Source organism: Zeus faber (genome assembly GCF_960531495.2).
Source record: "Zeus faber genome assembly, chromosome: 16".
Lineage (NCBI taxonomy): Eukaryota > Metazoa > Chordata > Actinopteri > Zeiformes > Zeidae > Zeus > Zeus faber.
Genome location: NC_137202.1, coordinates 27,406,866 through 27,426,368, shown reverse-complemented (window position 1 = coordinate 27,426,368; position 19,503 = coordinate 27,406,866). Strand labels below are relative to the sequence as shown.

The 19,503-nt window shown below is 47.7% G+C and overlaps 2 protein-coding genes across 2 annotated transcripts in view; one reads left to right on the top strand and one right to left on the bottom strand.

Moving 5' to 3' along the window:
• Window positions 1–8,811: 8,811 nt before the first annotated feature.
• eif3s6ip (eukaryotic translation initiation factor 3, subunit 6 interacting protein) lies at window positions 8,812–16,388 on the top strand. Its single transcript, XM_080016149.1, has 15 exons — window positions 8,812–8,944; window positions 9,978–10,026; window positions 10,127–10,337; window positions 10,450–10,529; window positions 10,729–10,790; window positions 10,899–10,968; window positions 11,111–11,184; window positions 11,293–11,464; window positions 11,719–11,873; window positions 13,288–13,458; window positions 14,222–14,355; window positions 14,881–15,054; window positions 15,238–15,427; window positions 15,937–16,017; window positions 16,248–16,388. The coding sequence occupies exons 1-15, from the start codon at window positions 8,900–8,902 to the stop codon at window positions 16,317–16,319; spliced, it is 1,740 nt and encodes a 579-aa protein (XP_079872275.1). The 5' UTR covers window positions 8,812–8,899; the 3' UTR covers window positions 16,320–16,388.
• Window positions 16,389–18,775: 2,387 nt separating this feature from the next.
• The window catches only part of cdh23 (cadherin-related 23), a gene marked incomplete at both ends in the record, with an annotated part of 178,831 nt that continues 178,103 nt past the window's right edge, over window positions 18,776–19,503 (bottom strand). The window contains one exon of the mRNA XM_080016469.1: window positions 18,776–19,138. Within this exon, the coding sequence (XP_079872595.1) occupies window positions 18,776–19,138 (363 nt within the window). The remainder of the gene's footprint in view (window positions 19,139–19,503) is intronic.

The window sequence follows — 19,503 nt, the reverse complement described above, 5'->3', positions numbered from 1 at the left end:
GCTCTCGCTCTGTGCTGAACTCTCACCTCTCATTCTTTTCCCTCTGTCAATTAGATCTCTGTCTGCTCTGATGTCATGGCATCTCGGTGTGCCAACATTTTCCCCAGCTGCGCTGCAGCAAACAGCACTTTGGGTCGCCTTCAAAGAGAGCGAGCGGAGCGGCGTGCTCGTAGTGACTTCCAAATATTTACCACGAGCGCCTTGCTTAGCTTGAGACAAAACGTGATGTGTGTGTGTGTGTGTGTGTGTTTGATGTGTGTGTGTGTGTGTGCGTGCGTGTGTGTGTGTGTGTGTGCGTGTGTGAATCCTTGCAAGCAGGGCTATGTGAGTCACGGTTATAAGGGAAAGCTGTTTTCTGCAGATTTGGCTGCGCTGGCGTGAGATTATGGAGGTGAGGCGAGGTGTCGTCCAGCATGAGCGCAGCTGGCCGTTACCATATGGACCTTCCACCCTCTTGTCGCCCTGCGACAAGAGGGTGGAAGGGTGGACAAGAGGGGCCGCACGGCGCGCTCACACAACCCCCGGCCACACAAAAGCAGGGCCTTCAGCGTCATACCCCCCTTGGCAGCAGAACCATTTCTAGGCTTTTTGTGAATGTAGAATCTTTTAAACTGATCCAATTGGACAAGCGGAGCCAGCACATACAGCAACCAAGGCCCGCAGCCAACCAACCTGTCTGTCTTTCTTGCTCCATCCCCAGAACTCTGCTGCCACCCGGTGGGAGGACAGTTTCAGCTTGTCAGTGGAACCAATGCAAGGCTGCAAAAAAAATCAGGACGGCAGGATTCTGGCGCCGTCACCCCTTTGCCAGCGCTGCCGCACGCTGCAGGTATCACTCGGCTCGTGATCGATCGCTGTCTCTGCCGTTAACGCGCCCGACATAGACGATGGTTTTCCTCCACAAGCCGCCGGCAACTTGTGGGGGGTGGGGGGGGGGGATTTAAGCCTGTACTTATCCCCAGCAGAAGGGAAACCTGAACTGGGTCCCAGCAGAAAGGCTCCACCGCCGCTGGGCCTCTGCCCCCCCCGACGTGAAAGGAAACGCACACGGTCCGCTTGACTGGAAAGGAAAACACCTTTCACTGCAAGAGACACCCCCCCAACCCCCACCCCCCACGTCTGCTCACTGTGCTCCACCACGAGGCGCCTGCACCGGGCTCATGTACGTCACGTGTAAACACAATGCACCACCAACACAGGAAATGGGTCGACTGCAACACTGGTTCCCTTTACAGTTTCCCCCCGCCAGTGAAAGGGAACACCACCCTCCTTCCCTCCGGACCCGATCACACCGCGGCCCATCGGAGGCCATTTCCTTCATAACCATCCCTTCATAGTCATCGCTTCAAAATCATCCCTTCATAATCATCCCTGTTTTCTATTCAATAGAGGAACCTCACAAAGGACAGTGGTGGTGGGGGGGGGGTCTCTGTCCCTGCCCTGCCTGGTCCTCCAACTGGAATGGAAGTGGCTAGAATGATAGAAGTGCAGAGGGGTGAGGAGGGGGGTGGAGGGGTGAGGCGTCAGTGAAGGCCAGATGAACCAGCTTGTCCGACCGTCCTCACTGGTCAAGATAAAAGAAAGAAGATACAAGAAAAAACTCCAGCGGCCGATCACGTCCTGCGGCTGTGGCGGTGAGATTGAAGGGCTGGTCAGGATTATGGTTTTCCCCCTCATCCCATGCTTTACGCGCGGGTTAGGGTCAGGGTCTAGGTGGTGTTCAAGCTTGCTTTGCTTTTAATCTCACTGCCCTGGGATCTGCCTTGCTCCACCCCATCCTCCTTCTCCGCCGACACGTGATTCATTTACCTCGACGGTCGTCAATTGCGTGTTTCCGCGCCGAGACAGGCACACACACCCAACGCCGTAAATAACCAGGGTCGCGGAGCGAAGGCGGGGAGGCGGCGTGGACGGCTTCCCCTCAACAAGCGGGGCACTGTCTGGGCTGTTGACAGGGCAGTAATGATTCCCTATTATACACGGCTTAGGTATGGAAAAAGCTTTTGCTCCGCGTATAGAAAAAGATTCCATCTCGTGCCTGTCTCCTCTGTCGGTCCAGCACCGTCTGCGTTTCCTACAGTTTGCGGGCGCCTTGGTTGGGAAAGAGTTGGATGCAAACACACACACGCACACACACACACGCACACGCACACGCACACGTGGTGATTCGTCTCCGGGGATTTACTGTGTAGAACCATGTAACGTCCTGTGTCGGAGCCCGAGACCAAACCGCAGTAATTGACGCAGGCGGCTCCACGTTCCTGACATAATGTGTATATTGATTCGTCGCGCTTCTGTAATTAATCCCCCCCCCCATCCCCACCCCCACCCAGCACAACATGCAGGCGTAGATGCACCAACCAGCCGCCTCAGTGACAGTGCGCAAGCTTCTTTCTTTTTTCAAAAGATTATCCTGTCCACGAGTCATTACAGGGAGTCAATGATAGCCTGTCATCGCACGGTTCCAGAGATCCTGTTGTTCCCCTATCAACACACACACACACACACGCACACGCACGCACGCAATCACACGCAGAGTTTGGAGTCTGAAAACCTTCCACATAAACATCACCTGCGCCCACCACCACCACCAGCACCACCACCCCCACCACCACCAGCACCGCCACCCCCACCAGCACCACCACCACCGCCACCACCCCCACCCCCACCAGCAGCAGCAGCATCTGACCATGGACAGCTCGGTGAACGCGGGCGGAGAAATGAGTTTTCACTCCAGTGTGATGCCAATGCAGGTATCGGATATGTTCAGGCCTGCACGGCCTGGTTGTCTGCACAGCCAGATAACAAACCCCCCCACCCCCCTTCCCCATGTGGGGGAACGAGGGCGATGGGGGGCGGTGTGGGGCGGTGTGGGGCGATGGGGGGCGTTGTGGGGCGTTGTTGGGCGATGGTCTGTGGACTTTGAGGCTGACACGGTGTGAGAACCACACGTGGGCTTTGCGTGAGTCCTCAGCTTCACCAGGTTCTGCCTTGATGAGCTGAAGGACATAACCAAAAAAATCCCTAAATCAACAGAGCAAACAATGAACAACGGTTTATCAAATGTGGGATTACTTAGGAATTTAAAAAAAAACCTTAAAACACAAACAAAATGACACTTGGTGAAAGGTCCTCACTGGAGCTGTGTTTGTACAAACAAATGAAAACATCCAGAAGTTTGTGGTTTGACAGACGCCCTTGACAAAAAGAAGCAGAAGAAGAATCGTTTTGTTTTTCTGCACACAAGAGATGTTTACACCCCCCAAGGACTTTTTTTTTTCAGGGATGTGACTCTACAGCAGAAGTGTTGATAAAGCCAGAACGCACACACACACACACACACACACACACACACACACACACACACACACACACACACACACACACACATGCAGGCAGTGGTGGCTGGTGGTTTCTCCCATCCCATCCGTCCTTCCTCCAGGTGGCAGCCAGGAGCATTGCACAGCCTCTCACTTCGATGGCCCCCAGGGGCCCAATTCCCGGTGTGGATCCATGTCGTGGTCAGGGACGGGACAGGAAAGTGTTCTGCGTGTTTTTAAACGGGGTCATTTTTTATATACATATTTGAGGAGACTGTGTGAGCACAGGGAGAACATGCAAACCCAGAAAGGCCCCTCATCGGGAGATGAGCCACCAGAGCACAGTGCCAACAGCACCGCAGGGGGTGGGGTACAAAGACATGTAGAAGTGTCAATTGACCATCTAACATCTAACCATATATATATATATATATATATATATATATATATATATATATATATACTGTATACGTTTATGCTGTGGATCTCCTGCAATCCCTATTACACACCCCAGGGCCACAGACCCCCGTTTGGGAACCCCTGTCCTACCAAACAGCATGGTGTGTCTGAATGTGTGAATGCAAGGTTATGAAGCCTGGTTGATTTCGGAAAACACTTGATTAACTGACTGAGCAGGCAACAAAGCAAGGACATGTACAACCCCATCGTCTCCAGTTCATTAGAAGAGCAACCAAAAAGATGTGCCACAGAATCAGGATTCTGAGCTTAAAGCGGCCGTCGGTTCCGGCCCTTCGGAACGGGCCCTCGGGTCTCGGCTCATTCAGGAGGGGGAACGAGGGGCAGATGGAGACGAGCCTTCCAGGAAAACAGCGGAGGACAAAAGAGCAGAACAAACGTCCCAGTGAAGGCGCTCAGCACAGTTGTGCGTTGGCACGACGCCGCCCATTCGTCTTCAGGTGTGGAGAAAGCAGGGGCAGGGTGGAGGTGGCGGTGGGAAGGGAGGAGTTGCGATGGGGGGGGGGGGGGGGGGACGGTCCTGGCTGGTGACTGGAGGGGGACAAAGGCGGCGCTCCAGCTCCGCTAAATCCTGCATACTGATGGCCCGGCTGCAGCGGCTGGACCGGCTCCCCGGCACCCATTCATTAAACCATTAACAACCAACACAATCCGGCCGTTTGTGTGGTCCTCCTCTCGGAGGCCGCTTCCCCCTCTCTTTGTGCTCGCGCCTCAGCGAGCCACGGAACCCACGTCGACGAAAAACATTCTGAAGACGGCAAGAGGGGAAGCGGTTTGCGGCGGGCCGGGAGCCGAAGCCAGCTGTGGGCCCCCCCAGGGCCGGGGTGGGGGGGTGGATCGATGTCCAGATCAGCTCACACCGGACACACGCACGCGCCGAGTCCGAGCGGAAGCCGTTACGGCCTCGTGTCCGGGCCAAGGCAGCGGCAGCTCAGCGCACGGCCGGGTCCTGGCTGCAGAAAACGCTGACTCAGTGGAAAGTCGCCGGACGCACGGGATTGGGCCGTCCATGCGTTGGGCCGTCCATGCGTTGGGCCGTCCATGCGTTGGGCCGTCCATGCGTTGGGCCGTCCATGCGTTGGGCCTTTCTGTCACAACCGTAAATGAAAAAAATAATAGGTTTTTTGACATTTGATCGTTGCTTCATTTAAATGTTAAACTTCCCAGAAAAAATATATTTTCCCAGCTTGGGCTCAAAAGCTTTGTTTTTATCATCCATTAAGCACCCATCTCTTGTGGCGGGGGCCGCCACACAATAAATACACACAAAAAATATACACAAAAAATGCACACAAAAAATACCCAGGGTTAAATAACAGGTTTTTTCATAAATATCACAAAGGATTTGTTTAAAAATTGTCTATCATCAGTGATGGGGTGGATAGGTTACGCTTGACAGACCCCATGAAACACGTTAAAACATCAAAATTTTCAGTAATGAATAATTATATCATAACTGACCAGCTTTTGAACTGAGTTCCCCTGAAAATAAACAGTAGTCTTTTGAAAAAGTTCTTAAAAAAAACATCCCATTATTGACTTTAAGTAACATTTCCTCTATAGTATGTTCATAATAAACTTTAAATTAATAGTTTTAAGCTCGGCAAACATGTCGGCGGGTGATTGTGCTTCATGGACTTTATCAAATGTTGAATTCCTGTCAAGGAATGTCTCATGTTTTATTCCACAAGAACTTAGTGTTTCATCGCACGGAGGTTTAGTTTTTATAACGGAATCTCATTTGTGATTTATTTCAAATTATTTTGATATATATATCATTTTAAATATTGTTCCATGAGTGCCGTTGGCCTACGAGCGAGGCGGCAGCATCTCTTCCTTCCTCTGAATGTCTTGTGGTTCCCACATTTATGAAGCTCTGGCTGGTACGCGGCACGGTGCTTGCACTGCTGCCTCACAGCAAGAAGGTCCCTGGTTCGATTCCTGCTTAGGCCGCTGTCGGCACCGTGTCCCGGTGGGTTGTCTCCTGATCAGGGGCCTTTCTGTGAGTCTGCATGTACCTCCTCATGCTTACATGGGTCTCCTCCAATATAAACACACTGTGTGTGTGTGTGTGTGTGTGTGTGTGTGTGTGTGTGTGTGTGTGTGTTTCTCTCTCAGGACAACAGTGCCATCTTGTGTCAAGATATTGCTGCATGAATATCAATGACGTGTTCTGATTTGAAATTACTATATTAATACAAATATTTTCATTATTAGTGTTTAAATTTTTTTATTAATCCATTATTTCATTTTTATTTCATTATTATTAGTAATTTATGAACTCAATATAGCCTAAATGTAAAGTGAAAGTATAAAATTGTATCGTCTATAAATTGTACAGTATGCATGTGTATTATTTTCATTCATTTTGCTCGGTACAGATGTTTTGCCTCGTAACCGTCCGTGCGATTTCAAAATATATGTCTTGAAATGAATCACATTAGCCTTTTAAGTTGAAAAATATATTGTTTTATTTGGAGAAACACTTTTGTACAAGCAGTTACTTTCCTTCTTTGAAACCCAGGCCGTGCCACAGAGGTGACACGGGCCTCATTCGGCTTTGCCAAACCCTTAAAATCATGAAATCAAAAATTATGAAGAATCCAAAGATTTCACGTTTGGTAAAACTCACGGAGCAGTGTTTCCATCTCTGCCTCCTTTTCCTTTCTGTTTCTTCTGGTGGAGGACGGTGCTCTTTGTTGAGGATCTCATTTCCAAATGGAGCTATAGTAGCTATGAGAGCACACACACACACACACACACACACACACACACACACACACACACACACACACACACACACACACACACACACACACACACACACACACACACACACACACACACACACACACACACACACACACACACACACACACACATATATATTTACCACAAATGTATGTGAATAGGCTGAGAGGCTGAGTTCACAGTTTATTTTAGTGTCCTTATAATATACAGTATGGTTAACTTAAAAAGTGAAATGACTACTATTAGTTGGGTAAAATAGTGCAAAATAGATGTTTATTCCATGTTAAGAGGATTACCAGAAACATCACACAAGTAGATATTAGTTGCTTTTGTTAAAAGTTTGTAAAATAACCTCCAGACAAATTTTCATGTTGCTGTTAGCTCATGTGTTATAAATAGGTGTCATTTTGTTTTTCTTCACTTGCAGCTAACTCTATGATCTACATGAAATGCATCATTTATATTCTTAATTTCAAACGAATCCTCTTATTAAAGGCACAATGTTGACACGTTATGGCTGTGACTTCAGCAGCATCAGTATTATACTGTATGTGTTAAATATTTAAAAAATTTAAACTTTTAGGACAAGGCGGTGTTTCAGGTCAAGTGCGGGCATTTCATCACATAAAATCAATAATATTTCAGATATAATTAAAAACACGACTTTGTTGTGCTAAGATGCCCCTGTTTCTAGAGGCTGCTGTTCTTTGGTTGTGGAGCCAGGTGGAGATTGGTGGTGACCCTATGGTGACTCTATGGTGACCCTATGCAGATCTGGAGGATGCCACTGTGCTTTGTTTGTGGAGCCAGGTGGAGACAGGTGGTGGTGACCCTAGGCAGATGTGAAGGATGTCGCTCTGCCGTGGAGGTGGAGCCAGGACACACCAACCACCCAACCACCACTCCGACCAACATTGCACAGCATAGAAGTACATTTACCAATGATTTCTCATATTATTTTATTAATGTCGCCCACTCGGCATCAACGGCAGCCGGTTCATCCTGGAAGGGGCATCCCTCTTTCTGGGGCCCCTTCTCCTTCAGGGGCCCCTTCTCTTTCTCTGGCCCCTTCTCTTTCTGGTTTCTTCCTTTTGCCCCAAGAGGTTTTCTGGGTGTTTTTCCTCTGGGATGCTGTTGATGTCTATGTGAAATGTAAAGCCTGTCAAGCCCTTTGAGACTGTGCTGCGAGGGCTATATACTGTAAATACACTTGACTGGACTTGTTCTGATTATTCATTCATTTTATAATTACATTATATCAAATTATCAACAAAAAAAGACATTTTTCTACATTGTTTTATCTTGTTTTGTCCCAGTTCTCAAGACTGACTGATATGTATTTGTCTATTTTACTCTTTATTCAATTTAAATTGAAATAAAAAAAAAAAAAGATATTACTGTCACGTCACACTGACACACAGACGTCTCTTTTCTTTCAGCTTCATATTCTGTATATTTTCCTCTTTCGGTGGTTTGGAATCATCGTCAGTGGGTCATGAGCCGCTGCACTGCTGGAAATAGGTGTTTATGGTGGATGGGGTTCAGGGTCCCCGGCTTTATGCAGCGCTTTCCAGGAGCCGGATGGCGGTCGCACCCGGTTCATCTCTACTGGACCCATTGATCCCTGTAACGTGTCGCGTACCGGACCCGCGTGTAGGGATGACAACCGGAGGCAGAAGGAAACAAATACTTTAAGAAAACAAATGGAAACGACATGACCGCCAGAGGACGGAACCAAACCAAAGTTAAAATAAACCTCGCCACACAGGCATGAACGTCATAAATGTCCCGTGGGCGGGACGTGCTGGCGGCGTCTCTACGGCGGAAGCTCGCTCCAACATTCAGCAACGAAGGCCCGCTCCGATCGAGGCCCCTCGGTGCGTCTCCCACCCGACTCGCCAGCACGTTTCGGTCTCCTGGGTCCTGGGCGTTGAGCTGCGCCGAGGCCGCCCATCAGGAGGATGAAATCACCCGTACAGGGGGGCTTAATATTTAACCTGTACTAACCAAAAAACATATTATACTTATACAGCATGAAATCCAAAATCTGGAAAGAAAAAAGAGTCATGTGCACCAAGAGTGATATTCATTTTATTCATATAAGGATGCATATTCAGTTCATATTCAGTCCTATTGTTATTATTGTCATTATCCATGTAGTTACGCACTCCAGCCGAGCGGTGGCGGTAGGGCGCGTCGAGCTGTGTGGCAACCACCGCAAACACAGCGGCAGAAGAAGAAGGTAGTACTTCCGGGTTCTTTCCGCCTTTCACCGGGAGCTTCGTGGTCGGTACCGAGCTCACGTTGCGACGCTTCCGCGCCCAGAAGGAGTTTGTCGTGATTGTTCCACAATGTCCTACCACGAGGAGGAAGAAGCGACCGCGCCAGCCACCACGGTGAGTTCTAGCTCCCATCGCGTTGAATCCGCATCGGTAGCAAGCGACGTGAAAGGACGCGGCTAGCCGCTTAGCTGCTCTAGCTAGCCACTTCGTGGCTCGCCGTTAGCATACGCTCCGTGCTGACGACACCTCGCGATCATCAGAAACAGTCTTCCCCAGATTCGAGTCTTGTATTCCACTCCCACGCTGAGCGACCGTTTAACAAGTTTCAAGTAGTAGAGAGAGGAACATGGCGAACGATAGTCGGTTCTGACACGTGAGTTCAATTTCAAAGGCCATCATTGGAACGGCAAGAATGTGTTTACACTGTCAAAGCAAAGGGAAAATAGAACCTGGAATGAAAAGAGCAAAACGCCTGTGTGTGTGTGTGTGTGTGTGTGTGTGTGTGTGTGTGTGTGTGTGTGTGTGTGTGTGTGTGTGTGCGCACACACACACACCATCTCTGCCATGAATTATACTTTTATGAACTTTATCATCTTCAGTTTTTGGCGACACAGTCGGGAATGTGTAAATTCAATTATATGTTTATGGCTGAGGTCATGGTTAGATGTGGTGTTGTACTGAACTACATTATATTGAGAGGTGTTCCTATTTTTTTGTCCTCTCTATTGACATACATGAGGGGGACAGAAAACAAGAAACACATTTGACTATAATGCAGCTCAGGACAACAACTATGACCTTGATGCTAAAACATATCATTGAATTATCACTTCTTCTATGACAGCTTAAAAAAGACAACCCGGAGCATTATAGGCAACGTTAAGCAAAATTAAATTTTCAGTTATACCTAATAAAGTGTACATTGAGTGTATGTATATCAAAATACATGTAGGTTAGGGGGGGATTAATTAATCAAGTTTAATACATTTAACTTGTACAATGACAATAAAATCTATTCCGTATGTATGTATGTATGTATAGATTAATATTTAAATATATTTTTTACATTGTTGTTAAAGATAGATACAGAGAAGTGACGACAACCTAAAATATAAACCTTTAAACCCGTCTCAACCTTGTTTTCCAGACATTCGAAGCAGGCTACAACTTCTCCAATGAGTACGACCTGCACACTGGTTAGTGAAGACATCCACTTGCTGTTCTCTTAAATCCTCTTGTAACAGGAGTTTCACTGTGGCTCACGTTTGTCGTTGTCTTGGTGCGTGGGTGTTTCAGGTGACCCTAAAGCGGACCTGGCCTATGAGAGGCAGTATGAGCAGCAGACCTACCAGGTCATCCCGGAGGTGATCAAGAACTTCCTGCAGTATTTCCATAAAACCACCTCTGACCTGATCGACCAGAAGGTTTACGAGCTGCAGTCCAACCGCGTGTCCAGCGAGAGCATCGAGCAGAAGATCTACGAAATACAGGACGTCTACGAGAACAGGTGAACTCACAGCGTACCGTGAAACATTTGCCGCTCAGATTTCCCAGGTTTGTTGACAAACATGTCTCACGTTGTGTTCTTTCCTATCGTTCTTTTCCTCCTGCACCGCCAGTTGGAACAAGCTGACCGACCGTTTCTTCAAGACCTCCCCCTGGCCAGAGGCCGAGGGCATTGCATCCCTCGTTGGCAACGGTAAATGCATTTGTCGCTTTGTCCAGCGCCGATGCCAGAATGGCTTAAATGGTGTTTTTCTTACCCTTGAAACGTGTTTTTGTTCGACACATTAGTTTGTAAAGGGAAAAGAACGAGGCCATTTTAAAACAGTGATTACGTTTGCTCTGCAATGTCTAATGTCAAAAAATGTAATCGTATTTGTCCTTCTCTTTCTCAGATGCCGTCTTCCTCATCCTTTATAAAGAGCTGTACTATAGACACATCTACGCAAAAGTCAGCGTGAGTGACGGCCTGTTTCAGTCCTCCTCCCAGCCCATCAGGCTCAAAGCATTGTGTGTGATTTAGTATCGAAATTGCCAATGATGTTGTGTTTTTCCTTTGGCTTAGGGGGGACCGACTCTGGACCAGAGGTTTGAGTCTTATTATAATTACTGCAACCTCTTCAACTATATTCTGAGTAAGTCAGAGGCACATTGTCTTTATAACCACTGTTATCAGTAACCAGTAGTACATTGTGTTGTCATTGATACTTTAAAGGCATTTTTGATTTATGCGAAAGAAAAGTGTCAATAGTTGATGTTAAACTTTGCTTTAAACAGATGCAGATGGTCCCGCTCCGTTGGAACTTCCCAATCAGTGGCTTTGGGATATTATTGATGAGTTTATTTATCAGGTATATTAAGTTGTTATTATCAACTCAACATACGTTGGCTGCAAAGTTATTTTGTGAATAACGGTTGAAAAACAAAGGTGCTCAATGCCCCGTGCCTCCCCTCCACAGTTCCAGTCGTTCAGCCAGTACCGCTGTAAAACAGCCAAGAAGTCAGAAGATGAGATTGAGTTCTTGAGGAACAACCCAAAGATCTGGAACGTTCACAGCGTCCTCAACGTTCTCCACTCCCTGGTGGACAAGAGCAACATCAACCGCCAGCTGGAGGTCTACACCAGTGGAGGTAGCTAAAATAAAATGTATTTAATTACGGAGGTAAATAAGAACAAGAAACTTCACACAAATGCACAAATGTTGTTTTTTTTTTTTATTCTTCTTCTTCTGTTGGTGTTGAAGTGATGTCAGTTCATCTACATTCACTGCCTTAAGTTGTGAAGGCTTGGAATTAACGCCCTAAATGATTCCTGGTTGTGTTATTTCCTTCTTCCTTTAATCAGAGTGTCATTTTCTCATGTTTGCTGCGTTTGTCTCTCCCAGGAGACCCAGAGAGCGTGGCTGGGGAGTACGGGCGTCATTCCTTGTACAAGATGCTGGGCTACTTCAGCTTGGTGGGGCTGCTCCGGCTCCACTCTCTGCTGGGAGACTACTACCAGGCCATCAAAGTCCTGGAGAACATTGAGCTCAATAAGAAGGTATCCTTGTTTTATTTATTCATTTTTAACAGCAGCAGTTCGTAGCTGGCACTCACACCCGGTCTACATTTGACACAATAAGAAGTATTTTTTTTGTCCAGTTTGTCATTCAGGTGTGGGACTACCCTCCCTAGTGATGAGATGATGTTGTCCGTTCAACTTTCCATGGTAGCCACAGTACGGCAGCCCTAGCAGTAAAGTGATTTTAGTATTGTTTTTTGAGCCAAAAGCTGAAAGAGACGTTCCATCGATCATCCAAAGCAGGTGCAAGCAGCTCCTGTCTTCAGTTCCCACTGCTGATATTTGGGTTTGGCATTGGCAGATGGCTAGAACTCTGCATAACACTGTCAATTTCACTTAAATATCAGCAACCACTCCAATACAAATGGAATGTCATACTATTTAAACTTGACTGTTTCCACATCTTAATGTACTTTTTCACGGTCTTAGAGCCTTTCACAACAAAAACTGCACCTTCTGTTGTCAGAGATCATTTGTAGGGCTGCACTGATGCCATCTTTTTCACAACCAGTCTACTTGAAGTGAAGTGTCTGATCTGAGGCAGACTAGGACGTTATTGGCCTGTTAAACAAGTTGGGCTCTTGTGCTCCTCAGGGTGACATGCAGCTGCTTTACTCTGGCTTTTACACCGTGTCATGCGCTCATACTGTCATTGGCTAAAATGTTCTGGCGGAAATATGACTGATTGAGGAATACAGTGGTACCTCGACTTACGACTGTAATTGGTTCTGACTACCTGGCTGCTGACTGACTGACTGCTGACTGGCTGCGGACGCGCTAACTACAAATTTCCACATTCGTATCTTGGAGCAGTCGGTTGCAAGTCGATACAAATTTTCGCGACTATCGCTGCTGGTGTCTTGGATTAGTCGTAAGTAGATGCGTTCGTAAGTCGAGGTACCACTGCAACATAATAAATAATATTGTGTGGCCTTCGTGTTCCAAGACCATCTTGTATTACACACAAGTTTTTCTGGAAATGTCCCCTTTAGCCGTTTATTCATGAACTGCAAAGAAGCTCTTCACTTTTTCACATTTCATTTATTTTATGTTTTCCTGGCAACAATATTGTGCGTGTCATTGTTTGTCATCCTAAAATGATCGTTATCGAAAAGCTCGATCTGGTATAAGTACGAGTGCTTGGGGCGGATCAGCACAGATACCGCAGATACTATCGCTACATCAGTACTATCAGTATTTGATATGTTTAAAGTAACCAAAACCAGGTCCCCCAGAAACGTGGCCAGAATAATCTTGATATTGAACTTGAAGGGAGCACTTGATTTGAATTCATTTTGTAATCATGGTGTGTCTTTTGAGTACTCTTATCTCTAGCCTCGCCTTTGGCTTTCAAAGTCTTTAAATAGAATTGTCTTCACTTTCCCTCGTCCAGAGCATGTACTCGCGTGTGCCCGAGTGCCAGATCACCACGTACTACTACGTGGGCTTTGCCTACCTGATGATGCGGCGCTACCAGGACGCCATCCGTGTCTTCGCCAACATTCTGCTCTACATCCAGAGGACCAGGAACATGTTCCAGAGGTCCACCTACAAATATGAGATGGTCAGTGCATCCAGCTGTGTTTGCCAACGCTCGTTGAGCCGGTTTCATTTTCTGCCCTTAACCGTGTGGTTTTTCCTGTATTTCAGTCATGAATTATTTTACAAAATGGATGCTTGTGTTGTGAGTGTTGATCCACATGGACATTGACCACAACAAGAATATGCTCAAACACGGCTCCCGTTCATGTCTTGCGTGCGCACGATCGGTACATTCTTGCTGGGACGCGGCCAGAAAAAAAAAAATCTCAAGAAAGAGTTATTACTGTCAGGGATCTTCTGGTTAAATAAGGGTTTAAAAATAATAATAATAATTATAAAGAAAGGTTGGCCAACAATGGAAACGGCATGTAGGGGAGCACATAATGCAAATCCATTAAATGGCTTTCTTAAAAAGTGCCAGCGAAATAAATATACGGTAAATATCAAAGAGGGGATTATTTTTAGCATTTTAAAAGTCAGCAGATCTGAAATTCCAGATAGAAAACAATGTTTAAAAAAAACGACACATTTTTAGACATGCCTGTGACTCAGATCTGAGTCACAATCAAACTTTTCCCCCTTTAGACCCCTGTGCGTGTGCATGTGCGTGTGCATGTGCGTGTGCGCGTGTTCTGGCTTTATCAACACTTCTGCTGTAAAGTCACATCCTCGGGGGGGTGAATCCTTGGCGGGTGTAAACATCTCTTGCGTTAAACACAATGAGTTCAAACCAACGTTAAAATGACACGAGGCACCAGTGAGACGGCTGACCCCTCGTCCTCCAGATCAACAAGCAGAACGAGCAGATGCACGGGCTGCTGGCCATCGCCCTCACCATGTACCCCATGCGCATCGACGAGAGCATCCACACCCAGCTGAGGGAGAAGTACGGAGACAAGATGCTGCGCATGCAGAAGGGGTAAGGTGGTGCCACCTCCACAGCCTGTCTGTCTGTGTCCTGTCTGTCCCACCGTTGAACTGGTTAGCTGTTTTCTAAGGGTATTCAAATGTTGTATTTTACAGTTTTTATAGGCTAGGGTTCACGCCGACAAATTAAACCTGGTTTCAAATTGAGCGATGACTTGAAATGGCGTAGTTTGTATACTACCTGTGTACCAGCTAAAAAAAAAAAAAAATATATATATATATATATATATACGCACACAGTATATGCACAGAGCCTGGCACGCTTGGGTGAAATAATGATGTCATTACTCATGAGGGACACAAGGGGGCGCAGCAGTAAATAAAATCTCTGGTTCTCTGTGTTCTGAGCTGTTCACATATTGATTCTCTGGATACAAAAGTAGTTGTTTGACGTTCACACAGTGCGGGGGAAAAACCTGGATAACTGCACCTAGAAAGAATTCAGGGAAAGCCTTAACGTGCGTTAAAAAAGATGGCACCAAAGACACGGTCGACTAATTGAGCCCCCCGCCCCCAGAGACCTGCAGGTGTTTGAGGAGCAGTTCAGCTTCGCTTGCCCCAAGTTCCTGTCGCCGGTGGTGCCCAACTACGACAACGTCCACGCCAACTACCACAAGGAGCCCTTCCAGCAGCAGCTCAAGGTGTTTGCAGAGGAGGTGCAGCAGCAGGCCCAGCTCTCCACCATCCGCAGGTCGGAGCCACGCCCCGCTTCAACACTTTTACGTTTCAGAGTTAGTTTACTGTTGAACGTGACGTTGGTGGAGAACGTCTCCCAGCAACCGCTCCATCCTGGGGGGAGACGAGCCCTCTGGGTTTTTTAGTTTTTATCAATTTTTGCGGTTCACCTGGGAGCTAAGTGGTGTTTTCCTTTCAGCTTCCTGAAGCTCTACACCACCATGCCGGTGGCCAAGCTGGCGGGGTTCCTGGACATGACGGAGCAGGAGTTCCGCATCCAGCTGCTGGTGTTCAAACACAAGATGAAGAACCTGGTGTGGACCAGCGGCATCTCCGCCCTGGAGGGGGAGTTCCAGTCGGCCTCCGAGGTGGACTTCTACATCGACAAGGTGAGCTGGTGCTGGGTGTGGGGCGTGGGGGGTTGGTTATGGAGCGTCATGGAAACCAATGACCTCCGGCCTTCCAGAGTCTTTTCTGTTCACCGTACAAAACCACTGCTCGCCATGTGTCTGACCAGACACCTCATCGCTATTTGTTGCACTTTTTTCCCTTTTTTTGTTTTTTAACGTTGGCCGTGGAAAAGTTTTTCACCTTGGAACTGTGAATGTTTGTACATGACGGAGATTCTTAAGGTTTTTTGTTATACATTTTTGTAATCAATTGAAAATATTTATAAATGTATTTATATATTTGCACACAGTCAAGTGTTGACTGTTGAACTGCGTAGAAAACAAAGGATTAAAAAAGAGTGTGTGTGTGTGTGTGTGTGTGTGTGTGTGTGTGTGTGTGTGTGTGTGTGTGTGTGTGTGTGTGTGTGTGTGTGTGTGTGTGTGTGTGTGTGTGTGTGTGTGTGTGTGTGTGTGTGTGTGTGCCTCCCTCCCTCCCTCCCTCCCTGCAGGACATGATCCACATCGCTGACACCAAGGTGGCTCGACGCTACGGAGACTTTTTCATCAGACAGATCCACAAGTTTGAGGAGGTGAGAGTCAAGGAGTTAAAAGATGAAAACACACGAGGGACCATTAAAAAAAAAAAAAAGTGTTATAACCGACCTGGAAGCTTTCTCCAGCCGCAAATGAACTTTTACCGTAAGCTCCGGTGCTTCCAACCACGTTGGTGCCGTGTCGGGTGTCTCGGGAGCTTTGTTGTCGTTTGCTCTGGACTCGGAGCGTCCGCCTCTGACCGCCTGTCCTTCCTCTTTCACCAAAGTTGAACAAGACGCTGAAGAAGATGCCGGCGAGCGGAAGCACCACAACCACAGGCAGCGCCACGAGCCGGTGAGGCGGAGGGGAAGCGGCACAGAATGCGTTTTTATTTGTAAGCTGGTAACAATAAAAGATTTGCCGCGCGGGAAAAGTCGCTCTGTCATTCTTCTTTGAATTGTTGCTGAATCTTACGTCTTGATTTATTTACGGTAAAACATCCGTAACTCTCAAGGTAACCATGAATCGAGCACCAAAGGATTTCACGCCAAAGGTTCCCTGTGGTCAAACGCTCACTCGGACCTTTTTAATGGAGAAGGAGCAGAACCAAACTTTCCAAGAGTAGTTTTCATGAACAGCGGGGGCTCCGAGCGCGGCCTGGTCTGAACGTCGCTGAACCGTGATGGAAAAACTCTTTCGGTGCTTGTGCACGTACGTTTGGGTCTCTGACGGGCAGACTAGCGCGCGCAACTCAGCCAGGTTTTTTTTGTATTTCAGACCACGTGAAACACGCCGTTCATATTTGCAGCCCCTTCCTACGTCAAGTGGGTCTTCATTAGAATTAGAACCACCCTCCGTCTGAGAGTAACTACACCCACAGCTGGAGAAATTACATGGAGAATAACAAGCGCTGCTGGGAGGACCAGCACAAATCTTAAGAATTAATACCAACTGTTCGTGAAGACACTTCAGAGGATGCAAATCTAAGTATTTAAAATGTGATTCTGCTGTTGCTTCCAAATAAAAAGTATGCGATGGATAGACAAGGCTGCGGTGCACGATCCGCTGTGCGTTTCTCTAAACAACCAATGAAGATTGTGTTTTAAATGTAAATATATTTTATTTTCCACATTATAATGAAACCAAACTGCGCCGTGTCCCAGTGCGGCGTCCCCAACGAAGCCTGCAGGGCAGCCACGGAAGACGGGATGAAGATTCAGCGACTGGATGCTTATTTCTCGCCTCAAATTTGTCCGGAAACAGATTTTGGTGGAATTTGGTGAAAGTTTTAAGGAGTTAATACAATGGAACCCAGACGTGAGTCTCAAACCCCATTGGCTCACGGAACTCGGGGCCTTGGGAGGACGATGGATTCGGAGGCATGCTAGAATGGTTAGAATGCGTAATCTTTTTTTTTCGACGAAGAACTTCAAAAACATGGTTTGGGGACCTCAGAGACCTTCCGTATGTTAACGTGTGTAAAGAAGGAGCGTAACAGGTCCTCGTTGATGGGAAGTTCGGGGGCTTGGAGTGAATTTCCATTTTCTTCTACAGGAATGCTGCAACGCCCCACGACGCACAGTTCACAGCATTCATCGGCCTGTTCAGTCCACCCTGAATCCACCACAAATCAAAGCCCAACCCGTTGCATATTTCTTTTATTTATCACGGATCATCCGACAACATTTCCCAACACAGACCTTAGGGTTGGTGACAATAATGACAAAAAATAAAATAAACACTTACAAAATGGGGAATATAAAAAAAAACGATAATTTTAAAAACACACCACTCATCAGAAACTGTCAGTTGCTATACGAAGGGAAAACAGACGACAAATGTCACCGCTGCACAATGTACATTTACTTCAGACATCCATTAAATGTTCTTTAGACCCATTTTGGTAAAGCCAGCGATGCTTTTTTTCTTTTTTTTTTTTTTAAATATCTTGTTTTTATTTTTAAATTCCATCCCATTTTCTCATTTATTTTCTATAAAATAAAAAAATAAAGCAAACATCGCTCACTTTGAGCATTTGATTATTTTGACCCCCCTCAGGTGGCAGTGCAATGTCTATTTTTGGGCCAAAATGCCTTCTTATTTCCAGAAGTGTTTATTTTTTTTTATTTTTTTATTCCCTGTATCGTCACAGGTCCGTACAAAGACTTAATTTCAAAGCCTTTATCAAATTTCTTGTAAAAACGTATTAAGAGATCTTTTTTTTTTTTTTGCCGGGGTCTCACCGAGAGACGGCACCGGTCAGTCAGGTGAAGTCTATATTTTTTCAAGTAACAGTGAGTGGTCTCTCTTCTCGTACACGACCGGTCCTTCCATCCCAAAAAGGGGGTGGGGCGGGGGCGGGGGGGGTCACTTTCTACCGCGCAATCTCTTGTGCCGCTGTTGAGGGAAAAGGGTGGGGCTGACATCACTGAGCAAGGCTTTAAATTTGAGGCGCCCGGCGGCTCCCTTCAGTCTCGGTGCCCGACGGAGACTCTGCTCGGGGAGCGGTGCGGGCGGCGCTCTCCAACGTGTGGGAAGTGAGCGTGAGTCAAGGTCCGGTTCAGTGCCGCACGAGCCCAAAAAACTAAAAGCAACAGAACATGATCAAGGTTTGTTTACGTTCTCCACTGAAGTCCCATTAACGGCCGTTCGTTGGTCTGAGTTGTTTCCGGTTTTTTTTCTCTGTGTGTGAGCACAGACGGTCCAATCCGGACGAGCGCCCCCCTCCCCGACGTCCTCCTCGCCGTGGAGGAGGGGGCGGAGCGGGCGGGGCGCCGACAGGGCGGGCTCTCAGACCAGCGAGGCCTCGGCTAGTCATAACTCGGTGATCTCCAGGGGGCTCGGCGGCGGCGGAGGGGCGGCGGCATCGCCGCCCTTGTGCCGGTGCAGCGGCGTGGACTTGGCCGACTCGGTGCGGGCGTCGCGCTCGGCGTACAGGCCGCCGTCGGCGTTCAGGGCCTCCAGGGATCGCGCCAGGGCCCGCTGGTCGTCCTCCGGCAGGCTGTTGAGGTCGGAGGTCAGGAGGGTGCCGGTGCTGCCGTGGACCACGTGCACGCCCTCGGGGCCCCGCAGCTCCACGGGGAGCTTGTGCTTGAAGCGGAGCGTGCCGAGTCGCCGGTCCTCCACCTCCTCCTCCTCCCCCTCCTCCTCCTCCTCCTCCAAGTCGCTCTGGATCAGCTGTGGAACGAGCAGAACCTGGTTAGAGCGGAGAGGGAACGATGCCGGACGCACGGTGGACGGACGGTTTGCGACGGAGCAAGAGAGCTGAGAAAAAACAGAGGTGAGAGGAGTCAGAGGAAGGTTTTTAAAACAGTTTCCCAGGGAGTGAGAGTTGAGACCAAACACCGTCAGCGGTTCTCAAACAGAGGAAACCAGACCTGGTCCAGGGAAGGAAGCAGCTCCTCAGAGCTCAGGTCGCTCAGGTTTTGAATGTGTTTTTTAGGTTTTTAATCCGTTTGGCCTCAGGTCTGGTTCTTACAAGCAGAGTGAAGAGCTGTGAGGGAGGGAGGGGGGGGGGTTATATGAAAGCAGCAGACAGAGCG